This window comes from Sander vitreus, chromosome 22, assembly GCF_031162955.1.
Source record: "Sander vitreus isolate 19-12246 chromosome 22, sanVit1, whole genome shotgun sequence".
Taxonomy (NCBI): Eukaryota; Metazoa; Chordata; class Actinopteri; order Perciformes; family Percidae; genus Sander; species Sander vitreus.
In genome coordinates this window covers 19803666-19830795 of record NC_135876.1, presented here as the reverse complement: position 1 = coordinate 19830795, position 27130 = coordinate 19803666, and the positions used below count along the sequence as shown (strand labels likewise).

The 27130-nt window shown below is 39.4% G+C and overlaps 1 protein-coding gene across 2 annotated transcripts in view; it reads right to left on the bottom strand.

Annotated features, from left to right (window-relative positions):
• Positions 1 to 27130, bottom strand: part of LOC144537377 (RNA-binding Raly-like protein) — a 108126-nt gene that overhangs the window by 30199 nt on the left and 50797 nt on the right. Inside the window, exon 1 of one of the 2 annotated variants that reach the window (XM_078281056.1) lies at positions 4148 to 4301. The exons of the other annotated variant lie outside the window; for it this stretch is intronic. Within the exon in view, the coding sequence (XP_078137182.1) occupies positions 4148 to 4184 (37 nt within the window). The 5' untranslated portion in view covers positions 4185 to 4301. Of the gene's footprint in view, positions 1 to 4147; positions 4302 to 27130 lie in introns of those variants that run through there. 2 annotated transcript variants of the gene reach the window in all.

Here is a 27130-nt window from a genome sequence, read left to right as displayed (position 1 = left end):
ATCATGTTACACATCCCTGCAAAGGTGTGCATATGAGTGACAGGCTCCGTGATAGGAAGCGAGAGACAACAGAGTGAGATGTTCTCCAATTATTTCATTGTGCTTGCCATGACACTTGACATAGTTCCACCGTACTCAAACTGCTACACTGCTGCAGTCAAAGCTGTAGATTGTGCACATTAGATCCAATATTAATACAGGCCATTCACCAAAGCCTGTTGCTCTAAATATTCTGCTTCTTCAAGATAACACAAAAACACATCTGCCATTTTGCAAAATTTATCCCTCCAAAAGCTCATTGCACAAAGTAAAATGGATGATAAGGTGTCAGTCCTGGTGTTTTCTCCATAAATCAACGCTTGTATGCGTGCAGATGTCAGTGTGTATGTGTGGCACTGAATGCTTGTCTTTATGTCACACTGATTGGTGCTTCTCCTGGCAACAGTCCCAAATAGCCTTTGCTCCACTAAACGCAAATGGAGCTGCTGGTGGGAGAGACGAGGACTCTGGGGGGGGGGGGGACATCTTGTGACAACTCTGCTCACATTATTTCATCATTGACAATCACTCAAGGAGTCTCATTAGGTCCTTTCTGACACATTTCCAGGACAGAGTGGAGTGTTGTGGGTGCTTGTCCAGGTGGAGGAAGAAAAAAAGCGTGGAAGCACAGCTGGTGTATTTCTGAAACCGTAACAACTGCATCTTTGGTGGCAACTAAAGTACCTGGAATGGATTATACTCTGTAATTGCTTGTGATTTATTCAAAAGAAGCAGAACAGAGCAGCAGACACATGATTTGTATTCCTTTCCAAGGACATGCAAACTGAGATTTTGGGCAAAATGGAGCTAAGCTGAAAAGATGTCTAGTCTGGGACACACACACACACACACACACACACACACACACACACACACACACACTTCTGTAGTGATACACAGTTTAGTCTCCATTAATGACTTCACTCACTGCAGAGAAAAGTCGAAAGAGTGTGTCTTTGTCTAAAAGGAAGTTTTCATTTGCACGTATTAGGCTTGCTTGAAGATGAAATCACACAACCATACTACACAGATTAATAACACAGACACACATGAACGGGGAAAAAATCCCGGTGGTGCAGAGAGCTGGAACCCCCATTTGATCTCCAAAGACTCCTGAGCTGCAAAATCTTAAATATTTATGGACTTCAACTCTCATACTCGAGCTCATTCTCAGGCACACAAGAAAAGAGACCGAGAGGTTTTATTTTCCTAATTTAATTGATCACAATAGTCAACACTATAAACATGCTCACAGGCAAAGAGTTCACCTTTTGATAAAGAACAAAGCGAACAGCACAAAAGAAGAATGTCCCAATGGGTATTACAGTCACTGCACAGGGATGTTTTACGCAGCACATTTATAACATAAGAGATGGCCTACTATTACTTTCTAATAAAAAGGAACAATTGCTATTTGTAAAATGCTTTGCATGTGTTGCATTTTATATCTATGCCCCACTGTTGGAGCACATTTCAAAATAAGAGCTGCTGGTGCAATAAATAAATCTATATATTCTAACTCAGGGGTCAGCAACCTTAGGCAAGCGTACCACCATTGGCACACGGCAGCTCAACCAATGGTACACTAGCGATACGTGTGCAAGAGAGTTTTTTGGAAAGGTTCCAATCCGAATGCCAAATGACCTTCCATTGGCAGGAGCACAGCCTGTTATTTACGGTAGTTTGATTGACTTTTATATCATCTTCATTGCCTGAAGACCCGCCCTGTAATCTGGCTCTGATTGGCTAGTACTCATTGCCTTCTTCACAAAATGCGGCATGAATGAAAAAAATAACACTGCCCTGAGCGGGCTCGGTAGCTGATGGCTGGCTTAATGCTGATATGGCACACTGATTAACAAGAACATTTTAAAATGGCACTTCATATTAAAAAGGTTGCCGACCCCTGGTCTAACTCATCTCAATAGTTACACCTAATTTGTTGCTGAAAAAGAAACACTAACTAAGCTAGCTGTTGAATTAAGGGGGTTAATGACACACAACACCACTAACTGTAGTTTTATCATGTTAGAAACCCATCATACAATATGAACTCATTAACAGTAGAGCTGCAAAGATGAATCGATAAATCCATTAGAAGTCAACTATTAAATTAATTGCCAACTATTTTGATAATCGATGAATAGGTTTGAGTAAAAAAAAAAGTAAATATAAATGTGAATATTTTCTAGTTTTTTCACTCCTCTTCGACAGTCAACTGAATATATTTGAGTTGTGGACAAAACAGGACAGTTGAAGACGTCACCTTGGGCTTTGGAAAACGCTGATCAACATTTTAGACCAAACAACTAAATCGATTAATCGAGAAAATAGTCAATGTATTAAAATCGACAATGAAAACAATCGTTAGTTGCAGCCCTAATCAACAGGTTTACTGTCTGAGATCCATATACATGGACTCCACAGCACCACACAAAATGTCGCATCCTGTACGCATTTCAAGCACTAGCAAGTGTGTTCATTTCTTAAACATACAGCAGCGGCTTGGACCTGCAGTCTATCTCTTGCGGTCTTTCTGGCCTGATAGCTGACAGATAAAGTCCATAACATCTTCACCAATTTGAGCCCATATGCACATTAATTGGCTTTTGTTACCATCTCCCTGCTCTTTGGCTTAGGAGCTCCTGGATTTCTTCGCCCACGCTGTCTCTTGACACTGGCTTTTCTGTGGTTGGCATCCAAATTTGGGTTCCCACCCACCTTTGTCTATGTAGCAAGCTGTACATCCAGAAAGTTATGCAGTGCGGCCTATTTGTAGCCTATGCAGTGCACAATGTAGTTTTGCATTTCCTCTGCTGAGAAGAAAATCGAGTTGTCTTTTCAAAAACATCTAGACCACAAACCAGCTCTCCAAATCCTGTGCCACCCGACTGTAGAGTGTGTGTGCACATGTGGAAAACTGTGCCAACAACACTTTAACCAACTGGTAATTAGTGAACCACTCTATCTATATGCTTTACATATCAAAACATGCACAACAGGTTTGCATTAGATCCTGAACATATGATACCACCCATATTATACAGTTATAGGGCCGCATCTAACAATTCTTTTCATTATCAGTTAATCTGCTGATTATTTTCTTAATTCATTGATTAATCATATCACCATTTAGTTAATAAAATGTCAGAAAATAACAGTTTTTTTAAGATGATCTTCAAATGTGTCTGACTCACAGTCCATAACCTGAAGATAGTCAGTTTATAATCACAGACAAACACAAGTAGCAAATCCTCACAATCTAGAAGCTTGAACTAGGTAAGTATTGATGTTTTACCTAAACGACTTGATTTGTTAATCTTTCGTCAATTGAGCTGCATTCATATCCATCATTGCTCCATGGTTTTAGACTTCACATGGTACATCAGCACAAACATTTGACCTTCTCACCATATGAGTGAAGTCATTAATGGAGACTAAACTGTGTATCACTACAGAAGAATATATGTGTGTGTGTGTGTGTGTGTGTGTGTGTGTGTGTGTGTGTGTGTGTGTGTAAAGCACCACCAGGACAAGTTTTACATGAAACAGCGCAATTACCGTTTATCAGAATTCACATTTTAACACGGTGGTGGATTCTAACTGAACTTAACCTTACAGGAGTCTTTTCATTATTAATAGCGACCTCATAACCTCGATGAATCTACACTTCTCATGATAATGAATGCCAACTTGAGCAGAATGAATATATTACAACAGACAACAGAGCAGCTGCTAGGATGGCTTTCCAAACTAATGGCTTGATGCAAACACTAATCAAGCAACGTGCTACCAACGTGTTAACCATTGGGAGATTTAGCCTAATAATACAAATAAAAATAAAAAACACAACGAAATGAACGGACAAAGACAAAAGCGTTGAGCAAGACAGCGGTGGGTTTACCTTTAACTTTGGCTGAAACTGCGTTTCACGCTAATAAGGCTATAACAATAAAAAGAGGCCTGCATTCAGTTTAAGGTGAACCAGATGCATCTTGAAATACAAGCATCTCGGCTCATTATTTGCAACTTGTATCGAGCGACGTCAGCATAAAGAAAATGTCCTCGCGCGTATCATGTAGCTCTAATGATGCTGTGTAAAACTTACATCGGTTATTGCGACGCTTCCCCTTGTACATGGGCATTGTGTACGGGTCCACCTTTGCGCTCTTTCAGATCCTCTTTCAGTTTCAAGTGCTACAGAGACACAGAGCGTCGAGACTTCGGCGAGCTGCGATACTTTCTGACCAGAAATAAATTCCAGCCCTTCAGACTGGGGGATTGGATGCGCTGCTTGAGCGAGGATCATACCATGTGAGACGGGGGAGGGGGGAGCCGGACCACAGTGACTCTCATCCACACACACTTCTGTGGAGTGTTAGAACATATCAACACAAATAGGGAGCATAAATCTGAAAAGGAATAAATAGCCACGACTTTGCGTAACAACTAGAGTAATCTGGCAGGATACATTTTGGTCACATCTACCCTCAAGATGTATATACATATAAATAGATAGATAGATAGAGATTATAGAGATTATATATATATATATATATATATATATATATATATATATATATATATATATATATATATGATGATAGTAGATAGATGAGGTATAGATAGATAGATAGATGAGATATGATAAATGATAGATAGATAGAGATTATATATATATATATATATAGATAGAGATTATATATATATATACAGAGTATAGATAGATAGATATATATATATATATATATATATATATATATATATATATATATATACCTAAAGCCTTTATACATACCCTTTTAGTGCATAGGATACTAAACTATTAAAATAATTATTGTTGGCAAGATTTCATAAATCATGTTTTAATGTTAAACATAGGCTACATGTGGCACAAGGAATCCTCAGGATTAACTGTATCCTTATAGTCCTTATATTTTATGAAAAAAGGTAGGCCAAATTGCAACAGAAGCAAACTCAACTGATTTTGTATTCTCAATATGTCCCGAGTAAGGAATTTAAAAAGTCCCGAAGAATCCCATTAGGGGAAAGTTTCGAAAAAGACCCAAATATAGCCCATTCATACGCCTATTCATTCTTTTTCTCACGTGAATAGGGTAAAGATTTTAACCTTTAGATATCACTATGAAAATTACTGAGTTGATTACTTACATCAAGGAAAACAAAAAATGTATTACACGTTTTTTGAAATAGTTTGTTAACATGGGCAAACGGTGCATAATCTAATTATGTATGTGCTAATTTGCATAAATACCAACACAAGATCTAAACATTGGGTATAGCCAGGTGAAAATGTCTTGTTGAATCTTGTTGACATATAACAGTAAAAGAATTAATGTTTGGTTGAGGTCTGAATGGAACCCATTTAGGCTACCCATGAGCATAAATACATAGAGGCAGGAAGAAGTACTTTAAACCAGCCATTCTCTAGTGGTGTGTACTCAATTTGATTGTTTGATCCAGCCACTTTTTTATTTTACCTACGTTTTGTCTTCTGCATTCTCCTAACCCTTGTCTCCTGTTCTTCCCTCAGACTCATCCCCCAGGAACAGTCCCACAGACCCAGCCCCAAACCCCATCTCTGCAATAATAATTAATAAAGGCTGGTTTAAAGTACGTCTTCCTGCCTCTGTATATATTGGATTTGATATGAATATTTATTATTTTACGTCACTCAAGATATATATGTTACAGTAAAGAAGAGGAGTCTACAGCCGTGATGGTGGCTGGGGGGGGGGCGTTTGTCAGTTTTGCCATAATTTTCATGGCAGTCCATCCATTAGTTGTTGAGATATTTCAGGCTTACTGTCCTCATCATCCATATTGCTAGCATAGCTAAAATTGCTAAATGAGTTGGCACTATGTCATCAAAGTGTATTTTCGGTACTTACTATTCTTCAAAAGTGCTTAAAATTGATCCTGACTTTATTTTAGGAATAATTAAATTCAGATTGACTCACAGCATGCACACTTTACTTTTAGATTTTCTATCAATCCAAACTTTAAAAGATAACCAAACTCAGAAATCAAGTACCGTCTGTGAGCTTAAAGGTGCCACTGTATCAGTGATAGCTCATTTCTGTATTTAGACAAGAAGGAGTTAGCATTCGGCAGCAAACCACTCAATTGTAATACTGTCTGATTATTATCTTACTTCACATGTGCATACAGTGACATTGGAATTCAAATAATATTCCACTCCCTCCACAACCTTTGGGCACACTTGAGAAAAGGTGCATCTCATCTTACTTGCAAAGGGGATTGTGTTGCTATGGAGACGAGGATAAGGAAGCAGCCTGGATGTTGATTTTGTGCCATCCATTTCACTATATTACATTATTGTTGTGTGGGTTGAATAACAACACATTTATTGGGCCTGAGATGAATTGTGCATTTGAAAAAAATAACCCTGAAAGCAAACTCCATGGAAGTTGCAGGAATTCAATCAATATTACTCTCCTCTGAAACTGCGGCTGCTGCTCTAACATACTCCAGAATGACAAATGGCCTTTTTTATGCTTTTACTTTGAAACTCAGAAAAGATGAAATCCCTCAAATTTTGTGAAAATTAAATACATCAACAGTGAGGATATGATTACTGGTTCATGCACTGGGCTATATAAGTCATTAGTAAAGTATAAGTATACAAATGGCTTTTTATTATCACAGGTTTTCTTCAACATTTTTCTTTGGATAAGGAAGGCAAAAAAGAAGGAATAACATATTACAAACATCAGCACCCAGTAATAAGAAGAATATTTTTTTAAAGTATAGCAGGGACATCTGGTGTCCATGATGGTATAATACAACAACAACAACAACATAACAACTGGCCTCGATAATACAACAGGAAGCATGTAGTCAACATGGTTCACATCACTCATAATTAATACTATTCATGTGCTTCATTTTGTGACTTCTCTCTCTCAAAAATGTAAAATTTAGGAATGACTTTACACAATGCCAGCTGTGTTTAATACTGCCACTTGAGTATCAATGGCTCAATGGCTTTATTAATGAGCATCAGACAGAAGAAAATCTCTGCGCAAAGCTAGACTCCCCATTAGAATTATTTTACATTTAGAAACATGAATATTTGGAAATGAAATGCAGGGTTTAGCATTTGTTTCCAGTTAGATGCGAAGATCCTCAAGCTTTGTGGTGAATTTCTCAAAACTACAGAGGATCAAATCTGACCTTCGAAACCTTTTCGGTCACTGCAATTTGAATAACAATATTCAATGTTTCGATCAGGACCACCTCAGCAAGGCAGACGCTTTCAGACAGATTTACTTGAACAACACTTCAGTGACCTCCATGAGGCTATTAAAGCAGGTATAATCAATATCTGTACTGTATATTAACATTGAATCAAATGAGTAATGCGAAACGTACTCATAGGCATGAACCCTTAGGGCATCATGACGCAACTTTGCAGTTCCCCTCAGTTATACAGAGCTTTTTCTTAGCATCTTTCAGCTCATTGTTTTTGGTTTTCTGACCTGCAACTTGAACGTTTTGGTTCACTCTCACTGATGTCTGAGTCATTATCGGCTGCAGCAGGCAGCTGTTCACAATACAAATGTTTTAAAAGCCCACTGTACACTACCTGTCATTTCCAAATGGCAGACAGACAGATGTTAGTGACTGAAGCAGCTAAATAGTCGAGCATGTGGCAGCTAAAGAGCCAGATACCTCCCCCTGGAGTTGGTGGAGACCAGAAACAGCATTAAAAAGGAGGGTAAATATTGGATATAGGTGATCTGATTAACAAAAGTATAATATAATATATATATATATATATTTTTAAGATTTTTTTTGGCTTCTTTTATTGCCTTTATTGATAGGACATGTTAAGTCAGGAAAGTGGGAGAGAGAGGGGGATGACATGCAGCAAAGGGCTGCAGGTCAGAACCGATTCACGGCTGCGGAGGACTGAGCCTCACATGGGGCGCATGCTCAACCACGTGAGCTTACCAGACGCCCCATATAATAATATGATATAGTATAAAAGTATAAATATATAATATATCAATGTTCACAGCTTGTTTGCATTTCCCCCTGATGGCCAAAAAAATAAATGTTTAAGCTCTTACTTACACTTACTAATGTGGGAGAAAGTGTAAAAACTTGAACATACACATCTTCCCAAAGGACAGCTTGCAATATATTAACGCCTCTCTTAAGCAGCCATTGTTATTTCTTTTGCTATACTGCACCACAGGGCTGGTTAAATCCAGTTAAACTGATTTCAATTCAAGACCCGGGTGCTGAAGTTTCCTTAGCGAGAAGGGAAGATGAAGAGAAACAACTTGGACATGGCGATTTCCTTAAGAAGAATACACCCTGTTTCTAGGAACTTCGTGAAGTCTTCAAAGAACTAAGCACACCATTGCCCTTTTTTAAGATACTAAGAGCTTCCTAGAAGAAGTACATATATCAACCGGATCAAAATGCTCGGCATTCTCAGACAATCTCTGCTGGCATTTGAAACACACTGCCTGTTAACAAATGACCCTCATTTATAGCCGAGATGGAGGGATGCTGCGGATGCCCACAGGGAAGATTTTCTACATGATGGATATAAATCTGCTCAAGCCATCACATATCATTGGCCTACTACTTACAGCCTCTCTTAGCTCATTAGACACGTACTGCTTTTGGCATTGAGTAATTGCAAACAAATCTAGTGTGTCAACTCCTGCAACTGCTTATCAGTCTGTGAAAGCAAATCACCTCTCTTTGCTAATATCAAGCTTATAAAGTTTCAACGACTCATTTGTTTGGATTCCGTCCATTCGACAGATCAAGATGTCAAAAAATACAAAAAAAAACAAACTGGAACAAATGATTTTTTGTTGTTGTAGAACTGCAACATTCTGTTCATTTAAATTCTTAGCATTCACCATGAAAACTCTGCCCAGATAATCTCTGATGCACGCTATTATAAAACAGTGTCAAATTATTGCCCTGTTAGCAGTGTTTTCGTATACATTTTGTGACCTCCAAGTTTATGCATGCAGATAAGCCTCAACTACTCAAAGGGGCAGTGTGCATTATACTGGGAAGAAGAAGAACAATGCCCTGGGAGAGTTTTTCAAAAATAACATTATTAAGGAGAAAAAAGGCATCCTGTCACACACACACACACACACACACACACACACACACACACACACACACACACACACACACACACACACAGGTTTGTGGCACTATCTTTGTGGGGACCCGTCATTGACATAATGCATTCCCTAGCCCCTTACCCTAAAGTTAACCATCACAACTAAATGCCTAACCTCAACCCTTACCCTCACCCAGTCATAACCACAACCAAGTCTTAACCCTCAAACAGCCTTTTAAACATGTGGGGTCCAGCATTTTGGCCCCACGAAGCTGTCAGGACTCCACAACTATACTGGACTCCCGGTTTTTGGACCGCACGAATTAAGTTAAACAAGCCCACACGCACACACACACACACACACACACACACACACACACACACACACACACACACACACAGGTTTCATACACATATTACTACCAGGTTCTGAGTTACCTCCTCTAAAAGCAAAAACTGCAGGAAACCTCTCAACGTGTTCAACACCAGCATCCTTGTGGTTCAAGTGTTGATTGCAACCCAAACCTGGGAAGGAAAATTGTGCACTCTAGTGGAGCACAAACAGCATGACAGCAATGCCCGCTTCCAACTGAGAGATTTAAAGGGAACATCTACTCTAAAAATAGAATTGACTTGTTATTTCTATATTGCCGGCTTAGTTTATGGATTTTCTTTATAAGCTGAACATCAGAGAGACAGATGTAGTGATAAAAGCGGCCCTGGTGACTTTATATGCCTGATTGCATTTTCCTATTCGGCTGATTAAGCCCTAGCTCCCTTGAATACTGCGTCTTTAAGTAATCAGTGTCAGTGGGCCAACAGAAGCAATCTGTCACCTCATGTTTTGCTCTAATTTCTTAGTTTAAAAACATCATTTTCTGTGTTTGTATATTATGGTTTTATTGTCTGAAATCACAGGAACAGAACAATGTAAAGTCTGTAGTAGGGTGGATTTAGCTTTATTCAAAAATTGCTTGGCTTACTTTATTAAAATGTATAAATGCGGATCATTCATCCATTTGTTTCCCATCATATGAGGACGATAGTCTATTTTAGCATGTCTTGAGCCAAAGGCAGAGAATCAGCTGGCTTCCAGTCTGTTACAGAGCATAAAATACAGATAGAAAACCCATAAAACACATAAAAACAAAAGCACACTTTCACACTGAAAGTTAGTTGGAGTCTCCAGGTAAGACATGTCTTTGGACTTTGGGAAAAAAAACTGGAGTAATTAACGGAAGAACATGTAAATAAGCTTGACCAACCCTCTACAATCCACAGATCCTCAGTAAATAAGCAAATACACAAGTACACATTTAATTTTTAATTAAACTGAGCGATTACTTTCTAAAAAGCTGGGCAGAAAAACAAAACCCTTCTAATCATCTTCATTTAAATCATTCATCTTTTTCATACACATCACTGGAATTACATTTATCCAGCCTACATCATCTCAAGTAAGACCTCATTTATTTCTTTTAAAGGCCCTAATCTGCATTATCCCTCCCTCCTGCTTACTTGCTTTCCCTTATTTTTCCTCCCTCATCCTCTCACTCACTCACTGTTTTGCCTCTCTTTCTGCTTCACGCTCTCTCTCTCATCTGGCAGGGTCAGCAGAGTGCAAAGAATCACATTAAGAAGTATTCAAATGTTGAACTAGTCACAATTGCTATTCATAAAGGCTGCCAAATCGAATTCAGCTCAGACGCTATCAGTGCCACGGTCTTTCACCCAGAGATAATACAAACGACACAGGGAGGGACACAGGCAGTTTGAAGAAACCTGATACATAGGCAATAATGTCTCCTGGATGTAATGGAGCCACAAATGCCTGAGCTATTGCCCATACCGCAGAAGAAAAGAGGCACCAAAGCAGGTGGATTTTTACTTCATTTTTGATTCTACCTACTGCATCTGAGATTAACGAGGCTGCGGTTTCTTTTCCATGATTTAGAAAGTAACACTCGTAAAGAATAGAGTGATTAATGCACCAAGGATGACAAATGGCAGCTTAAGTGAAAACCTTTACGAGACAATGTCGGACACATTGTCGTGCTCTACATCTGTAACTGTTCAGAGGACTGAACGTTAACGCTTCTGCTCTCACTACTAATCCTAAATATTACTTCTGTGATCACTTATTCCATATTCCAATTCTGTTCCTTTATATTGACGGCACAGAACTGTTTAACACAATCTAACAAGAAAATCTCAACTCACAAACACTTTTACAAACTTCTTGGCTGCAAAAAGTCAAATCCGGACGAGGAAACAGACACAAACGCCACGTACTTTCTTTTTTTTTTTTCTTTTTCTTTTTTTAACTTTTACTAACTTGTTCTAACCACAAACTTTACATTTACATTTATTTACATAATACATGCATCAAAAACATATCAATCTACTAAAACACCAGGATTCAAGTCTTTTTCAGTTCAAAGTACAGTTTTGCAAATAAAGACACAATAAACAAACGGCAGCATTACAATTGATTCATATTTCTATGTCATGGGGGACTCAGAGGGTACCATCATACACAAGTCATATGCAGCATACAGCAATTACACATAGGCCTAAAAAAGTAATAAAATTAAGAATTCCAAACTGTAATATAACAAAATGCAACTTAAAAGTGCTTTTTTCACAGTCTACATAATTAACTAATTTGGCCACACCAGCGTCACACCTACTGTATGCTCTGTCTGAGGAAATAATCCCTCTGCAAGTCTGTCCCTTTTTACAGCAATCTTCAGCCGATATGTAAAACATCTCCTCTTGTGTCCCCTTTTCATAAACTGTGATGAAACTGACTGCAGTTATTCAGTTGAGATGAAAATCGGTTATGGTTCCTCTACCTATTAGATTTCAAATAGATTATGAAAACATTTGCAAAGTAGAAATTCCCCTTTAGAAAAACACTTGTTGGCAGTGCTTAAGCTTGAGGGATAATCATTTTAAAACATGTATTTTTGTCAAAACATTGGAAAAAAAACTATTCACGTTTTGGTGCTCACAGATGATCCTCACTGCAAATTTCCCCGCTGTGGGACTAATAAAGGATTATCTTATCTTATCTTTGCAACAATCTGTGATAATGTAAGACTGTGATGAGCTTTGAAAATAAGTATTTCCAGCTGCACACATTTGAGGACCTGTACTGACATAATGCAGTCCATTAACTCTAACCTTAAAGTTAGACTTTTGCCACAAGTAACAATTACGGGATATTATTAAATGCTCAGTTCTAAGACCAAGCAAGGCTGTATGAGCAAACCCCTGAGAGTATTGAATTGATTAATGGTGAATTGTATTGCATATATATTCATTATTTCAATTGAAATAGAAATAATGTGTTTTTTCTGACATAGTCTCACTGTAACTAATGCCTAATCCTAACTTCAAACATAAGTCTTAAGCCTCAAAACAGCCTTTTAAAGAAGTACAATACAAATGCATTTTACTGTACTGATTGATAATCAAAGTACATATAATAATGCTACTAATATTAATTGTCATTACCATAGACACATGCATAAAAACATCTCTATAACACCCTATATATACACTGTATACATGCACATTTGTTATATTCTGAAGAACATACTTTATGTGCACTACATTTTGCAAATGACAGGATAGACGTACAAGAGTCAATTAACCTCTTTAAGACATTTCAATTGATATAATAACATAATGTTATGCCACTCTACCAGGACTTCAATATGATGTGTGTCAAATCCAACTGCATCAAAATTCAAACTTGTCCACGGTTTTTAGAAAGTCACACATAAGCACATTAAGACATGACCAGTTAGTTCCTCTCAACAACAAAAAGAAACCGAAACCAAGTAGATGGGAAGTCATTAAAAAATAGAAAAAAAACTGTTACTTGTACATAAATCTGTGAGGCATGATTGCAACTTAAAGCACACTGTATTGGTTATGACAGTCACAAGTGGTAATAGCTGCTGTGAACCACAGTGTGGCGCTCAGTGACCACACAGTGGAAAAGTGCTGTTTTACAAGCACACTTCTGACTCCATGATCTTCATTTACTCCATGTATGAGATGAGAGAGAGGAGACGAGACTGACACCGTCGTGACCCGTCAAACCAAATGAACACTTGATGAATTTCCCCTTTTGTTATAAGAAGCGCTCGTCTTGGCCAAGGCTCAAATTTCATTTGACAGGACGGCTCCCACAACTCAAAGTAATGAAGGCAGCCCATCTTCCCCTGTTAGATGAGGTGCATAAATACAGACACAGCTCATTAATAACTCTGTCACACAGGTAGGCTATGGGAAAAAAAGGTGACACACTTTACAGCTCAAGCACTCTGAGTCCCAGAGGCTGCAAAGCCCCACTTATGGAGGTATGTTCACATAGTGTACCCTGAAAAGTAAGATGCTTAAAACCTTGGTACAGATTTGACATCACATGGGACTATTAACAACCATGCTTCGAGTTATCCATCTTTCGTGTGTTACATTCACATTTTTTGTCATCTTGTGTGAATACTCTGTATGAAAGCACCTTGTATTTATTAGTGTGTCAAGACCACCTAGACCGCGACCCAGTCATCACCAAGACCAGAGTGTATCGAGGGCAAGACAAGACCAAGACTTAAGGGGGACCAAGGGGTTAAGACCAAGTAAAGACCAAGACCAAGACCAAGGCAGGGACTGAGTCCAGACCAGACCAGTGCCAGACAGCCAGAGCTTCTTCTCCTGTTTCCCTTTTCATTCACTTTCTTGAAAGTGTGTTAAGGGAACAGGGAGAGGGGATTAACAATAACAAATTTCAAATTAGAAATGAGTCAAGTTATTGGTTGCATTTGAAGCAGGAAGTTTTACATCAAATTACAACAATGACGTTAACACATAAATCAAACAATGCACAGGCAGTTTAGTGATATCCCTGCAGTTGTGGTCTTGACCGGTCTTGAAATAAAATCCAGTGTCCTCTTTATCAGAGACCGAGTCAAGACTGAATAAAATTGTGGTCGATTCCGAGATGAAACCGAGACCTTCAAAAAGTGGTCTTGAGACTTAGTCTAATCTCGAGACTAAGTGATGACTACAACACTGGTATTTACCAATAAATGTTCCTCCTTTTATAGTCATTAGTTTGGCAACTTGTTTACCACTTCCTACTTCTCCACCAAGGCTACGGGCTAATGAGGATGTGTAAACAAGCCACAAGGCGTTGTCAAGGTCAGGCATGCACTTCAAGCCAGCTGCTATCTATTGAAGACAACCCCTCCCTGTGCGTATTAAGCTTGCATTTGTCAATTAGTCCTTGGAGACACGGAGCAGACAGCTGTGTGTTAGGCTTCCTCTCTCTCAACAGCTGCAATAAACTTTTTTTTGGTCATCCTGTCAGCTCAGTACAGTGTGCACCTTTCCATCTCTTTGGCTCCAGCAACTTAAAGGGCAACTACTGTTTTTTTTAAACCTGGACCCTATTTTACTATGTTTTTGTGTGAAAGTGACTGATGGGAACAACAATCTTTGACATGGGTCCAGTATTAAGCAAGATCGCTGCAGTCAGCAGTGGTGAAACAAGCTACAATGTAAGTAGTAAGTAATAGCTAATGCAATTTGTATTTACCTTCACAAAAGTGCTCGTTTTTCCACTGACAGGCTCAGATTTATATTCTAAGTGTCTGACAACATTATGAAAAGGATCCCTTCAGAGATAGACCTTTAAAACCTCTTTAAGTCCTTTCTGTTTAACCAGAAACAGCTCTGAAGTCGCTAGCTCTAAACCAACCAGACTCCATTTAAAAAAAGCAATGCTTTTAGCGTGTATATAGCCAACACAATTTCACATGTACATCTGTAAACTTTGTGTTTATTTTTAACCCAAACTAGAGTTGTGATGGTTGGAGAAGTGGAAAGAAGACCCAAAATGGCTTTTCATAGTTTTATTTTGTTTCTATCGACTTTGAATGAAGTGTATTTTATGATGCTAAAATTACTGTTTATTTACATGGAGTTTGGTTGGTTTGGCGAACGTAATTTCGTGGATGTTTATATGTTTAAATTAACGATCTTACTCTTTAACAGATAGGTCCACCTCCTTGTAACCCCTTCCATAATGTTGTCAGACACTTAGAATATTAATCTGAGCCTGTCAGTGGCAAAACGAGCACTTTTGTGAAGGTAAATACAAGCTGGACAATTTCCCTATTGACTTACATTGTAGCTTGTTTCGTCGCCGACTGCAGCGATCTTGCTTAATACTGGAGCAATTTCAAAGATTGTTGTTCCCATCAGTCACTCAGACACAAAAACATAGGACAATATGGTCCAGGTTGAAAAAAACAGTAGTTACCCTTTAACTCTTATCCAATTGAATTTCTCAGGGCGAGCAAGCAGTTCAGTGTTTTAATCAAATCTTCACAGAATATGCAAAATAATCAAGACACTTTTTTTCATGAAGAGGTCAATTCAGGTAGAAGTCATTATGCCGTTTTGATTTCCATAATTAAATCTATACCAGCCACACAGGAGGAGACAGATAAAATGAAAGGAAGCTGAGTTTAAGAGTTTTAAGCTTTGAGATAGGCGAGATTGTTCGAAAAAGGTCTGCAAAATATCAGACCAATGTACCAGATGCTTTGTTTAATCAGTCTATATTCAATTAGACATAAGTTTGCATGTGGATCTTATGTCAGGAACAAATCTGTGCCCTCTCAGACAGTGGCGGAATTATCCTTCTAGTTGCACTCCCTGAAATAGCACAGGCTTGAGGTCTAAGAGGGCCAAGTGACCAGTTTTGTCATGCACCAGTTCTCTGAGTACCTAGGGATGGTTATGGCCTGACTGTAAACTGTGTCTGCATGTTGTCAGAGAGTTAACTCCTGGCTGCAGCTAATGCAAAGTGTTGACTGCAGTAAACTTGGGGTAGTTAACCGCCATAATGCTCAGCGTGACCTTTTACCGGACAGTGGAGCCCAAGGCTAGCTCCCTTCCTCCAGCTGTGAGTCAGTATTTTATGCTGGATGCAATGATTCACAAGCAGTCCGATTTGTAGCGTAATTGGCGAGGAGGCCTTGTGAGTAAGAGGATGAAGGGAATGAGGAAGGGTGGAAACAAAGTAGCGTGAGAGAGCGAGGAGACGGAGGGAGAATAAATGTCAAATGAGGAAATGTGAGAGGGAAAAGTAAACACTTCAGAGAGCAAGAGATTGCTCCGGGTGTGGTTATGGGCTGTTTTTAATGTTATTTTGTTTATACTGTCCATCTTCATTCAGGGTGCAGAACTCCCCTGTGAGTCTGTCACAGTGATTCTTAATTCGCACACTAAGCGGGGGGAGTCAGAGGGGTTACGCTGCAGAGCCCTGTGAGCAGGGGTCCGCAGAAACCCTCCGGGGTCGCAGTAATTATCACTGCATGTGTAATCACAAGTCACAAACCATTACTCACACAATACGTCACCCTTTAATCGCCTGGATTTCTCTTTTGTCATTCAGCCTGAGGTGCATATCGACGATTACAGCGTGAATTAAGAGACAGACATGACTGACTGAATCAATAATTGTGGAGTGTTAAAGGGCAGATTTTCCATTCTGGGGAGGGTGTGGGGGGAGTGGGGGGGGGGGTCTGTGTTATGAAGGTCTGTCTGTTTAGCTGATGCTCTGTGAAAAGGTTGCACTGCAGTGGTCTATGTCATAGCAAGGCTGCGCACCTGGCACAAACACACAGCTTTGTTACTGAAGTATTATCTGTCAGCATGTAGTAGAGCATCTAGAACACTAATCCTACACAAAAGGCTCATTACACATGACTTGATACACATCGCTGCGACGTGTAAAGCCGAGCCTCTTTAGTTGATGTCATTATTCCAAATATGGTGTCTAATCATAAACAAGCATATCTGTTGTACATTTTTGGATTATAAAAAAAAGCCCCTAATCTCAAATTTCAAACAATGATCCATTTATTCAAACCCATCCTGTCTGCATCAGCATGCCCTAAATGTGAACCTAATCTAAACTGGGGAACAATTATCCAACTCTGTTCTTCTTCAGTGATCCACAGCCACTTCCCCTTGCTGCCTGTGCCTCTCTCTCTCTCTCTCTCTCTCTCTCTCTCTCTGTCTCTGTCTCTGTAAATGGATGTAATATTAATGAACACATCTCAGCCAGGATGCTTGTTAGTCTTCAAGCTAATCCTATTTCTCACTGTCCCCACTGTTCACCTTGGACTGGGCTCTCATCATCTTATTTACTAACTGCTAAAAAGCTACAAGAAGGGACAACAGCTTCAGGGATCCTCGGTCAGACAAAGGAAAGAAATGCAGCTTGAGACTCTGAGGAGCCTGGTCGGTCAGATGGAAGATATGAAGACAGGAATGAAGATGGATGTGTCCTCTATACTTACTGACTCATGTCGGCATCAATGTTATATTTCGGATCATGTCATGACCAGTGGTAGGGAAAGTAATCTCCTTAAAAACTAACAAGTTGCAGTGTTTCTCCAAAATAAATGTGTGTGTATATACTCTCTCACACACCCCACTGCTGCATGTGAAAAAAAAAAAAACATATGTTTTTCTTTTCTTCTTTCTGACCTTATTAAAACCCAAAATACTGAAGTAATAAGTAATTGCCACAAACTTTGCGTGCACCTTTGCTGAAGGTGACAAAATACAGAGATTACCATAAAGCATTGAAGAGGGCCCAGGGATCTCCAAAACAAAAGATTAGGGTTTAAGTACATTTTACCCTTTTTTTTATAAAGGCTTGTCTGCAGTTTGGCTGTCAATCTTTTTTATAAATGTAATGCAAGATTGTGGCCCTGCTTCAGAAGCAACAACAGTCTTGTTTATATCAAGCAGACTTTGATTGTGTTTCTTATTATCAGCCTTTCATCTGTGCCAGATTACATAAGATTATTTCTGTTTTTGCTGCTGTTTTTATTTAATTTATGCTAACAAAAATAACTTCTAAAGTCACACCATTTTAATTGAAATAAACAAATCAAAATAAAATCTACCTTGTAATCTGAGTACCGAAATGCATTGCTAAGTCACTCGTTACTTCTAAATGCCTCATCTACGTCTTTTTCCCGTTTAGCTATTGAATGACTATAAGGACTGAGTTATAAACAGAAAGTCGGCATCTTTAACTTTAGCATATTTCTCACTTGATCATAGTTGAAAAAAACATTCTGATTATTATTACAGCCATAAACAATACAAATGTTGCATGAGAACACCTGTTAATCAATTTGGAATCGATGATCTTTTTTTCTTTTTTTGTTATACATCTGTAGATCACGCAACTCACTGGATATCTCACTGGAATTTCCGGTGGCTATGGAGTGGATATTACATTTTTAATATTGGCCGTTTTGTTTGTGCTGAGGGAGCAGGATTCTTTGTTTTGCTCAAGAGCACTTTGGCACATAAGTTTTTTATTTGGTGATCAAATTTATATTTTTCAATACTGGAGGTTAGATTGAGAATAACAGCACACCATCAGCCTCTATATACATCTGTAAAACTGAACATGGATCATTTTAACACAAGTACACAAACATGGTATTCTTGTTTATCCACATATATTATGGCATTCATCAACTGCCCAACAAAGGGCTCTTAAAAAAATAGAAAAGTCAAATATATGTATACATACCAGTATGTATAGTAAAAAAACAAAACTATTTGGCTTTTGTATGAGAATCCACACTGCAACCTGCCACACAACCAGCACACCACCCTGCACCACAATAGTGATTTTTTTATATATAACATAATATAAAATGGCCTGTTGCTCTGTAGCAGAGGTGATGGAAAGTGAAACTTTGAATGTTAACTTGTACACACGCACACGCGCGCACACACACACACACACACACACACACACACACAGAGACACACAGATGCACAGCTCAGTGTTTCTCTGCCTTCTGAACCCAGATTTCTAATCAGAGAATTAGCTTCAGTTTCCCCTGCCAAAATCCACACAGTAATCCATCTCACTTTGTCCACACAGTGCCTCATGCCCCACTAAAGCATTTGTCAGTATGGTTGAAAGAGAGAAAGGGATGGAGAAAGAGAGGAAAAAGACAGACAGAGAGACAATAAGATATCCTGGCAGCAGGGGAAATGTGCTTTCCTGGTGGCTTTATTAAAGCCTATAAAGTGCACAATGACAATCTTTAAATTTTGTCAGTACTGTTTCCACAAAAGAAACACATTCTTATATTCTGAATACATTACAGCTCAGATAAATCCTCGGCATGGCTATGCTGTTGATGTTATTGTATGACTGCGAGCCTGCACACTGCTCTGTACCTGCTGTTATGGATGCTTTTGTCAAGTGCTGGGTCAGGCCAACTGTGCATTCAACGTCCGGCTCCGTCGCTCAGAGCGTGATTAATGAGGGAGGAGACAGACAACCAGGGTGCATTCTAATCACCCACAAGGACAAGGAGAGGTATCAGAAGAAAGGAAGAAAGGGAATAGGAGAGCAAAGAGAAAGAAAGAGATAATGTTTTGATATTACAGTTTGTGTGAAGTGTCCTCACTCTGGTTCCTTTTCTGTGCACAAACCTGAATTCCCAACTCAACATTTTCCATCTGCAAGCACACATCGACCCCCACATACAAGCACACAAACATGCACACACACACACACACACACACACACACACACTGAATACTCTCACAGCCTCAGAAGCAAACACAGGGACATGACAAGAACACAAAGGGGGCCTTATGGGGTTAGCTTTGGCAAGGCTCAGTCCAATGGATCAGGAAGAATTGGCCGATCTAGTTGCATACTGCAATACCCAGAAGGCCTCTCACTCATGACTGTTCATGCCTCTGAACCTGGCTCTCTAAAATAAAGTTACTGAGCTGTGCAGTTATTGTAGACATAGTTGGAATTATCTATGCAAATTTCAAAGTGAAAGTGAGCCTGTGAATACTAATGGTGAATGTTAGAGAGAATTACAGCAGTCAGGTGGAGAAAATGCAGGAGGATTGCTTTGGATAGACATTAAAGAAAAAAATCCCCTTTGGGTATTCACTTATACTGTTAAGCCTGTGATATTCACAGCATTTAAGGAGTTGCATGTATTTTGTGAGGAAGTGTTTCATTTTACATTACAGCCTCATCTTTGTAAACGTGAGTTACATATTTCTTTTTTGTTTTTACCAGAATGCTTTTGAATCTGCAAAATGATGAGTCAAGCCAAAAGCCTTTGCACTTTTAATTCTTGGGGGTCAACAACAAATTATTCCACCAAAAATGTGGTTAATCACTTTCTTGCTGAGAGTTAGAAGAGAATATCAATACCACCCATCATAAAACGAGAACTAGTTTTTTACGGGGTTTTTTTTTGTATAGATTTAACAAACAAGATTGGTTTGTAGGACTAGGTGTTACAATCCCGAAGAACCAGCCTGGCTATCCTGACATAGGGGCGCTGTTGACCACCATTGGTTGTTAACTGGAACACATCATCGGTTGTGTACCCCAGCATCATTGGGTGTTTCGGCCTTTTACTCACAATACACTCTCATCAGTGCAGGCCCACCACAGGTTGATCAGACCTGTGTGTCCCAGAGCCAATATATATTTGTGTTAATTAGTGATTTAAGGAGGGGCTGGTTGCAGGATTGTATAACCTTCAGACTGAGCCATGTTATCTATTTTCCATACCAGTCTTTGAGCTTAGCTAAGCTAACCAAGCGCTGGCTGTGGCTTCATACATCATACATACTCCATAGACTTCTCTCACAATCTAACAATCAACAATAAATCAAACTGTTGTTTTCAGGCACCTATAGTGCGATCACAATCTTATATGTTCATTGTATGCCACACTGTGTGATGAGAAGGGTCTATGGTTAGCAATCTGTGTCAGACTGTATGATCAATTTTGGAATGTCAGATGAAGCCAGGATTGCCTGGTGAATCATAGTACTGCAATTAAAATGGAACATTTTAAAAAATGGAAACAGAAAAAATCTCAATGAGATTTTGAAGCTTATCGTGGTCAGCAAAGGTAGGACAACGTGAAATGCTGAATGTAAGTTTTTTTCTTTTTTTTTAGGCTCAACATTAACCACGCTCGCCAGTGTATTCTGGGTTATTTCTTGTCGTATTTTGATAGGTTGCTTTGATTGATTAACTTAATTATCCCAAAGGGAAATTGGTTTTCAGTGGTAGAAAGTCACACAATAAAAACAACCAAAGACATAGCCCACACATGGCAAAAAAATAAATGCATACATGGCGTCATATCAGCAGAGGGAAAACAATACAGTGATAAACCACTGATCTAAGACTGTATTTTCCAAGGTTTTCACCAAATATTGCATACATTTATGTAATTATGGCCTGTCCCATTTGGAAATTTGTGTAAAGGGCCTTCAAGAGAATAGAAAACATTGATGCCATCAAAGTCCACTGTAGGAGTGCCTTTAAATATTCCAAAATGCATTGCAGCAACTGTCTTTAGCCAGTTTTGAACAACAAGACACTCCACACTACACACTGAAAGCAATACTCCCTGCACACTCTCCCTCTACCTGTCCCTGCTCCGTCTTCTCCTTCTTCCCAGTATGCTTCAGTTTCTGTGTCCTGTGCTCCTTGCTATGCATCATGTTGGCCCAAAATGACGATTGATTGCAGTGCCACTGCCTTTGTAATCCGCTTAGGATGGATTTTGCATCTAAATCACTTTATTATTTATGTGCCTAACTCTTGCCAATGCCATTTGGAGGCAGTATGATTGGTGATCCATCACACATTATCCTTCACTGTGGTCATTAATATTGTATGAATGGACCTTCACCATGAAACTTCCAGGTGGAAGGGAATGCAGCTCTCTTCTGGGTCAGGCTACTCAAAACAGGAGTCAACAGAGGGGAGATTATCAGGTGTGCTTACTACCAGAAGGACTCTCCAGAGAGGTTGTTAGTTCACCCTCTCTCTGCTATTAACCTCTCTCTATCTCTCTCTCTCTCTCTCTCTCCCCCCCCTCCGCCCACATGTTGCACAGCGGCCTATATATACGGTGGCCCTAAGAGGCCACAGGATGCAACAATAAGACAACACATGCAAATAAACCACAGCACGCAATAATAAGACAACACATGCAAATAGCCCACACCGCAATGGAAGTGTTTCCAGGGGACACTTTTAAGTGATGCACACGTGCCTCAACCATTGGCGTATATAGACAGACCAACAACAGGTCAATTTTAACAATTTTCGCCATTTTATTCATCATTAAATTCACTTCTGAGTACGTTTTAGGCGAGAAATGAACTGTTTAGATTTCCAATATAGGCAGTCTTGCGAAAATCGTTGCCAAATTATTACAAAAAATGTTTGCATTTCAGAGCCTTAGGAAATGGACAGCTGCCGACACGAACACACATGCCTATTAACTCGATAATTTAGCCGTAAAGTAGGCTTTCAACTCAGGACAGCGCCACTTCTCACAAATACAGATAGGATTGGAGATGAAAAGTTAAACTGGCACGTAACCGCGATCAGCTTCGTGGGAAATCAAGAATCAATGCCACCAACATAACCAATCACACTATGACAGACTCTCCACTTAGCACCAACTGCAATGTTTAATTTTAAATGAATGTAGCCTACTGGAAGTCTGGCACACGTAGGGTGCTCAGTATTTTATTATTATGTATCGGTGTGTGTGTGTGTGTGTGTGTGTGTGTGTGTGTGTGACGGCCGGCCAGCGAGGTTGTTAAGCCTGCAAGCGCTTGTGGAGATTAACTCCGAAAATGCAGCTAACCACAGGTTCCCGTTTATGATGGACATGTGTTGTGATATTTAAACAAACGATCCATCAACGTGACCGGTCTGAGAGACCTCCAGCTTAGAGCGGGGTCTCGGAGCACGACTGTCTGAGCGACGAGCTAGCGGCCCCGGCAGGCGCTAGCTGGCTGTCGCGTCATTTTATGGAGCTACTCAATTCCGAAAACTTTGAAGCAAATTGTCAATTCGGCAACGATTTGCGCAAGACTGCTTATATTCGAAATCTAAAGAGTTCATTTCTCGCCTAAAACGTACTCAGAAGTGAATTTAGTGATGAATAAAATGGCGAAAATTGTTGGTCTGTCTATGTACCGGAAACGCCAATGGTTGAGGCACGTGTGCATCACTTAAAAGTGTCCCCTGGAAACATTTCCGTTGTGGTGTGGGCTATTTGCATGTGTTGTCTTATTATTGTGTGTTGTTTTTTTTGCATGTGTTGTCTTATTGTTGCGTGCTGTGGCCTCTCAGGGCCACTGTATATATCTCCATACATGGCCTCTCTTAGAAAAATGTGGGATGCTATTCTTTCATTGTCCTTTTACATCACTACCTGCCAATCACACACAAGCACACGGTGCCACATCAGGACATAGTTGAAACAACCACCTCGGTAGATGAGAAAAAAAATAAAAGCGAGATCTTCATCTCACCACATAAAGGGCAAGAGTGGTATGCATCTCAGTATTTGATCCAAATACATCAATGGAGTCTTACAATCATAACTCTTCATAGAAACTCAGAAAACTTTCAAAACACCTACGTTTGATTTTAGCTTGCTGCAACATACAGCAATGGTTGTTCAGATAGCATTCGGGTTACTGTCAGCTGTACTTGCATACATGTAGCTTTGAAAACTCAGCAGTAAAATGGTCATGGTTTAGTGCATGCTGGGACAGCTGAGGGCAAAAACAATCTGTCACTCTTTGACTCTATGGCAGCCCACTGAGTCCACTGAAGAGCGAGACCACAGAGATACAGCAGACAGATCTCAGTGGGTGAAGAAGGAAAACTGCTCAGATGCATTTAAGGTTCATGGATGCCAACAATCATCATGTCACTGTGTCACGAGGAATTCCCCCAGTCAGCTTTTAGCCAGAGGGAAGGGAACATACAACAACATCAACAACAAATGAGAGGTAGACCTATTTCTACTTAACGTGACTTATGCCACAACTGAGCAGCTGACCTCAGATGGTTATGATACTGACTGTGATTTTATTCTGAACTCCACCCACCTGAACAGAGGTCTAATCAGCCAGAATAACTGAAAACACCTATGTGGGTTTGCAGTGTAAAACTACTACGAAGTAATGGTGACACATCTCCATGGACATCTCAAAAAAAAAGAGTATTAAAAGTACTAAATCTGGAGCAGTGGATATGACACATGCCTTTGGTTTGGGAGTTCTGGGTTCAAATCCCACTGCGATACATCAACCAATGTGTCCCTGAGCAAGACACTTAACCCATAGTTGCTCCAGAGGTGTGCGGTCTCTGACATACACATAGCAATTGTAAGTCGCTTTGGATAAAAGTGTCAGCTAAATGACATGTAATGTAATACTAAATCTAGGTGTAAACATTGTGCAGACATGAAATTGGTAGTGCTTCAAAATTGTTTGATTGAGGTTTGCATGCTTGGTATCATTTTCAGTAAAGTGTTTTTATTTCCTTTATACTAACTCCCAAGACTATGCGTATTTGGATACCCTATATAATTAATTGGAACACAGCCTGTGTTTTAATGTTTCAGCACCAGGGAGAGAGAAAAGATGGCAACAAAATTAAAAGAAAGTATTTATGCTTGATTTTTGCTAGGTTTTTGTCGTCAATAAAGAGCCAAACCGATAAGGAGTAGTATTGATAACATCCTAACGACCCCACCCCTAGTAAAGTGGATTCATTTATTGTATATCTGCTGCCAAAACATTATACCATGCAGATTTGTATACTTTATAATATTAACTGGGATACTGTCAGGGTTTTCAGCCCCATGGAGAGAGAGACAACAGAGGAAACATTTCTCACGTCTGCCCTGCAAGACTCAATATTCAACATCTGTGTTCATCTGGAGTGCTTTTAGAGAAATGTCTTTATTGTACCTCTGAACTGCAAAGAGACACTGCACTTACGGCATTCAGAATAGCATTGCATGCACTGCTATTTAGCAATGATTGCTGTGCTCACAATCCTAGATGTGATCTCGTGAACTCCTATTCACATTTGATAGGGTAATGGAGCATCCACTTTTTTTCACTGAGTGGCGGGGGGAGGAAGGTGCTGCCAGCTCTGCTATTATAGAATTTTTGCATTCGGTCATCAGCTGTTTTTCATCCATACACGCACACACACAGACACACACACACACACACACACACACACACACACACACAGAGTAACAGTCTTATCTTCTGAGGTGGCGGCAGGCTATGACCTTTGACACTTGCGTATCATTGAGTGCACAGATTAGTCATAACCAGTACATCGGAGCAACTGAGGTGGATCTGTGCAGTCGTAGTATGATGTGATTATCCCACTGTCCTTCTTTTCCAGCAACCACTGCCAGCAGAAAACCATGCTTTTCAAATGTACCTTTCCCTCCACAACAACATGTTCTGCTTCTTTTTATGGGGGCTGTGGATGATCTCAGTAGCCGATAGTGGTTAAAACACCAACGTATCTGAATGCAGCAACACTGCAAAATTTAATGAAACGTCAACGAATCCTTTGCGGAGGTCATACCTCAACTCCAAATCATTATGTGGCTGATTCATTCCTCCGCCATATTAATATAAAGAGCATCAGCTTGAGAGGATGAGACGGAGGGTGTCCTTAATTGTCAATTAAGGATGCATCTCCCAGTCATACTCCCGCCACATGAATTGTAGATTGAGTGATAACAATGTGGGCAGGGTTGCCTTGCTGCGATGTTTTTGAATTGAACTCTTGAGTAATGAAAATATTTTTGATTATGTCTGCTTTCTCAACCAAAAACAAGCAATCATACGTGAAGAGAGTCAAATGATTTGGAGACAAGTAACAAATAAATCACTAACACTATTATTATGGATATGGTAGAGTGTTCACTGATGGTTTTGGCTCTGACTGGCGATGGTCCTGCTTGCGATTTGGTTTTAATAACGGATGTGTTTTTCTGCTTATGCACTGATTACAACATCCATAATGCCAAATATGAAACTAATGAAAGATTTAAAGAGCAAAAACACATTAGCCGACATTAATCAGGAGCTCATCATTACGTCTGTTTGTCTTTAGCATCAGAACAATAGACTGAGATGCATTAAATGTTTCATTAACCATTGATGCTATATTTTCGGTGATATTAGATTAGAAAATCAGTTTTTAGAGTAAACGTCTGATATGTATGAGTATGAAAATGTAACATTAAAAACTTTGGCTGTTGGAACAAGTCAAATCTATCAAATAAAGCGGGACATATCTGTGTGTATGTATGTATGTATGCGTGTGTGTCCGATTTGGTTTTGAAGAATTCGAAAAGCAGCAATACCACAGGCCAAGCAATCGGCCCGTTCCAAACAGGCACATTTTCGGGCACTGTACTAGTATAATTATATTATAATAATAAATAAATCAATACTAATCAAATGCTGAAATTACTATTCCAATGTGTATTTTGTATTAATGTGTTGGCTAATGTTAGCAAATCTCGCCCTTCTTGCCTAGGCCTTGTATTTCGCCTTGGAATATAATTTGAATATAAAAAAAACCCGAATTTGAACGGTATTACAGAAGAAGATTGACAGCTTTAATAAACACCTATTCAAACCATAGACAGTTTATGAAGATGGACGGCTTGACAGCTCCCCAAAAGTGAATCCAAAACATGTTGATCGCCTCCTGGTTGCCCATGTACAGTATAGGTCATACATCCCGCACATGTTAGCGAATAGGACATGGACCAAACTAAAAAGCGAATGCCAAATACATTTTTCCGGGAGATTTTGGCTTCACTTTTGTACAGTGGGAGGAAGTGGAAACATGTCGTCCGTCTTTATATACACAGTCTATGATCCACACAGACAGGCCTTCATAAACGGCCATCATTTTTACAATACGAAATAAAAATAAGGAAACCACTTAGGTCTCTCAGCAGCTGA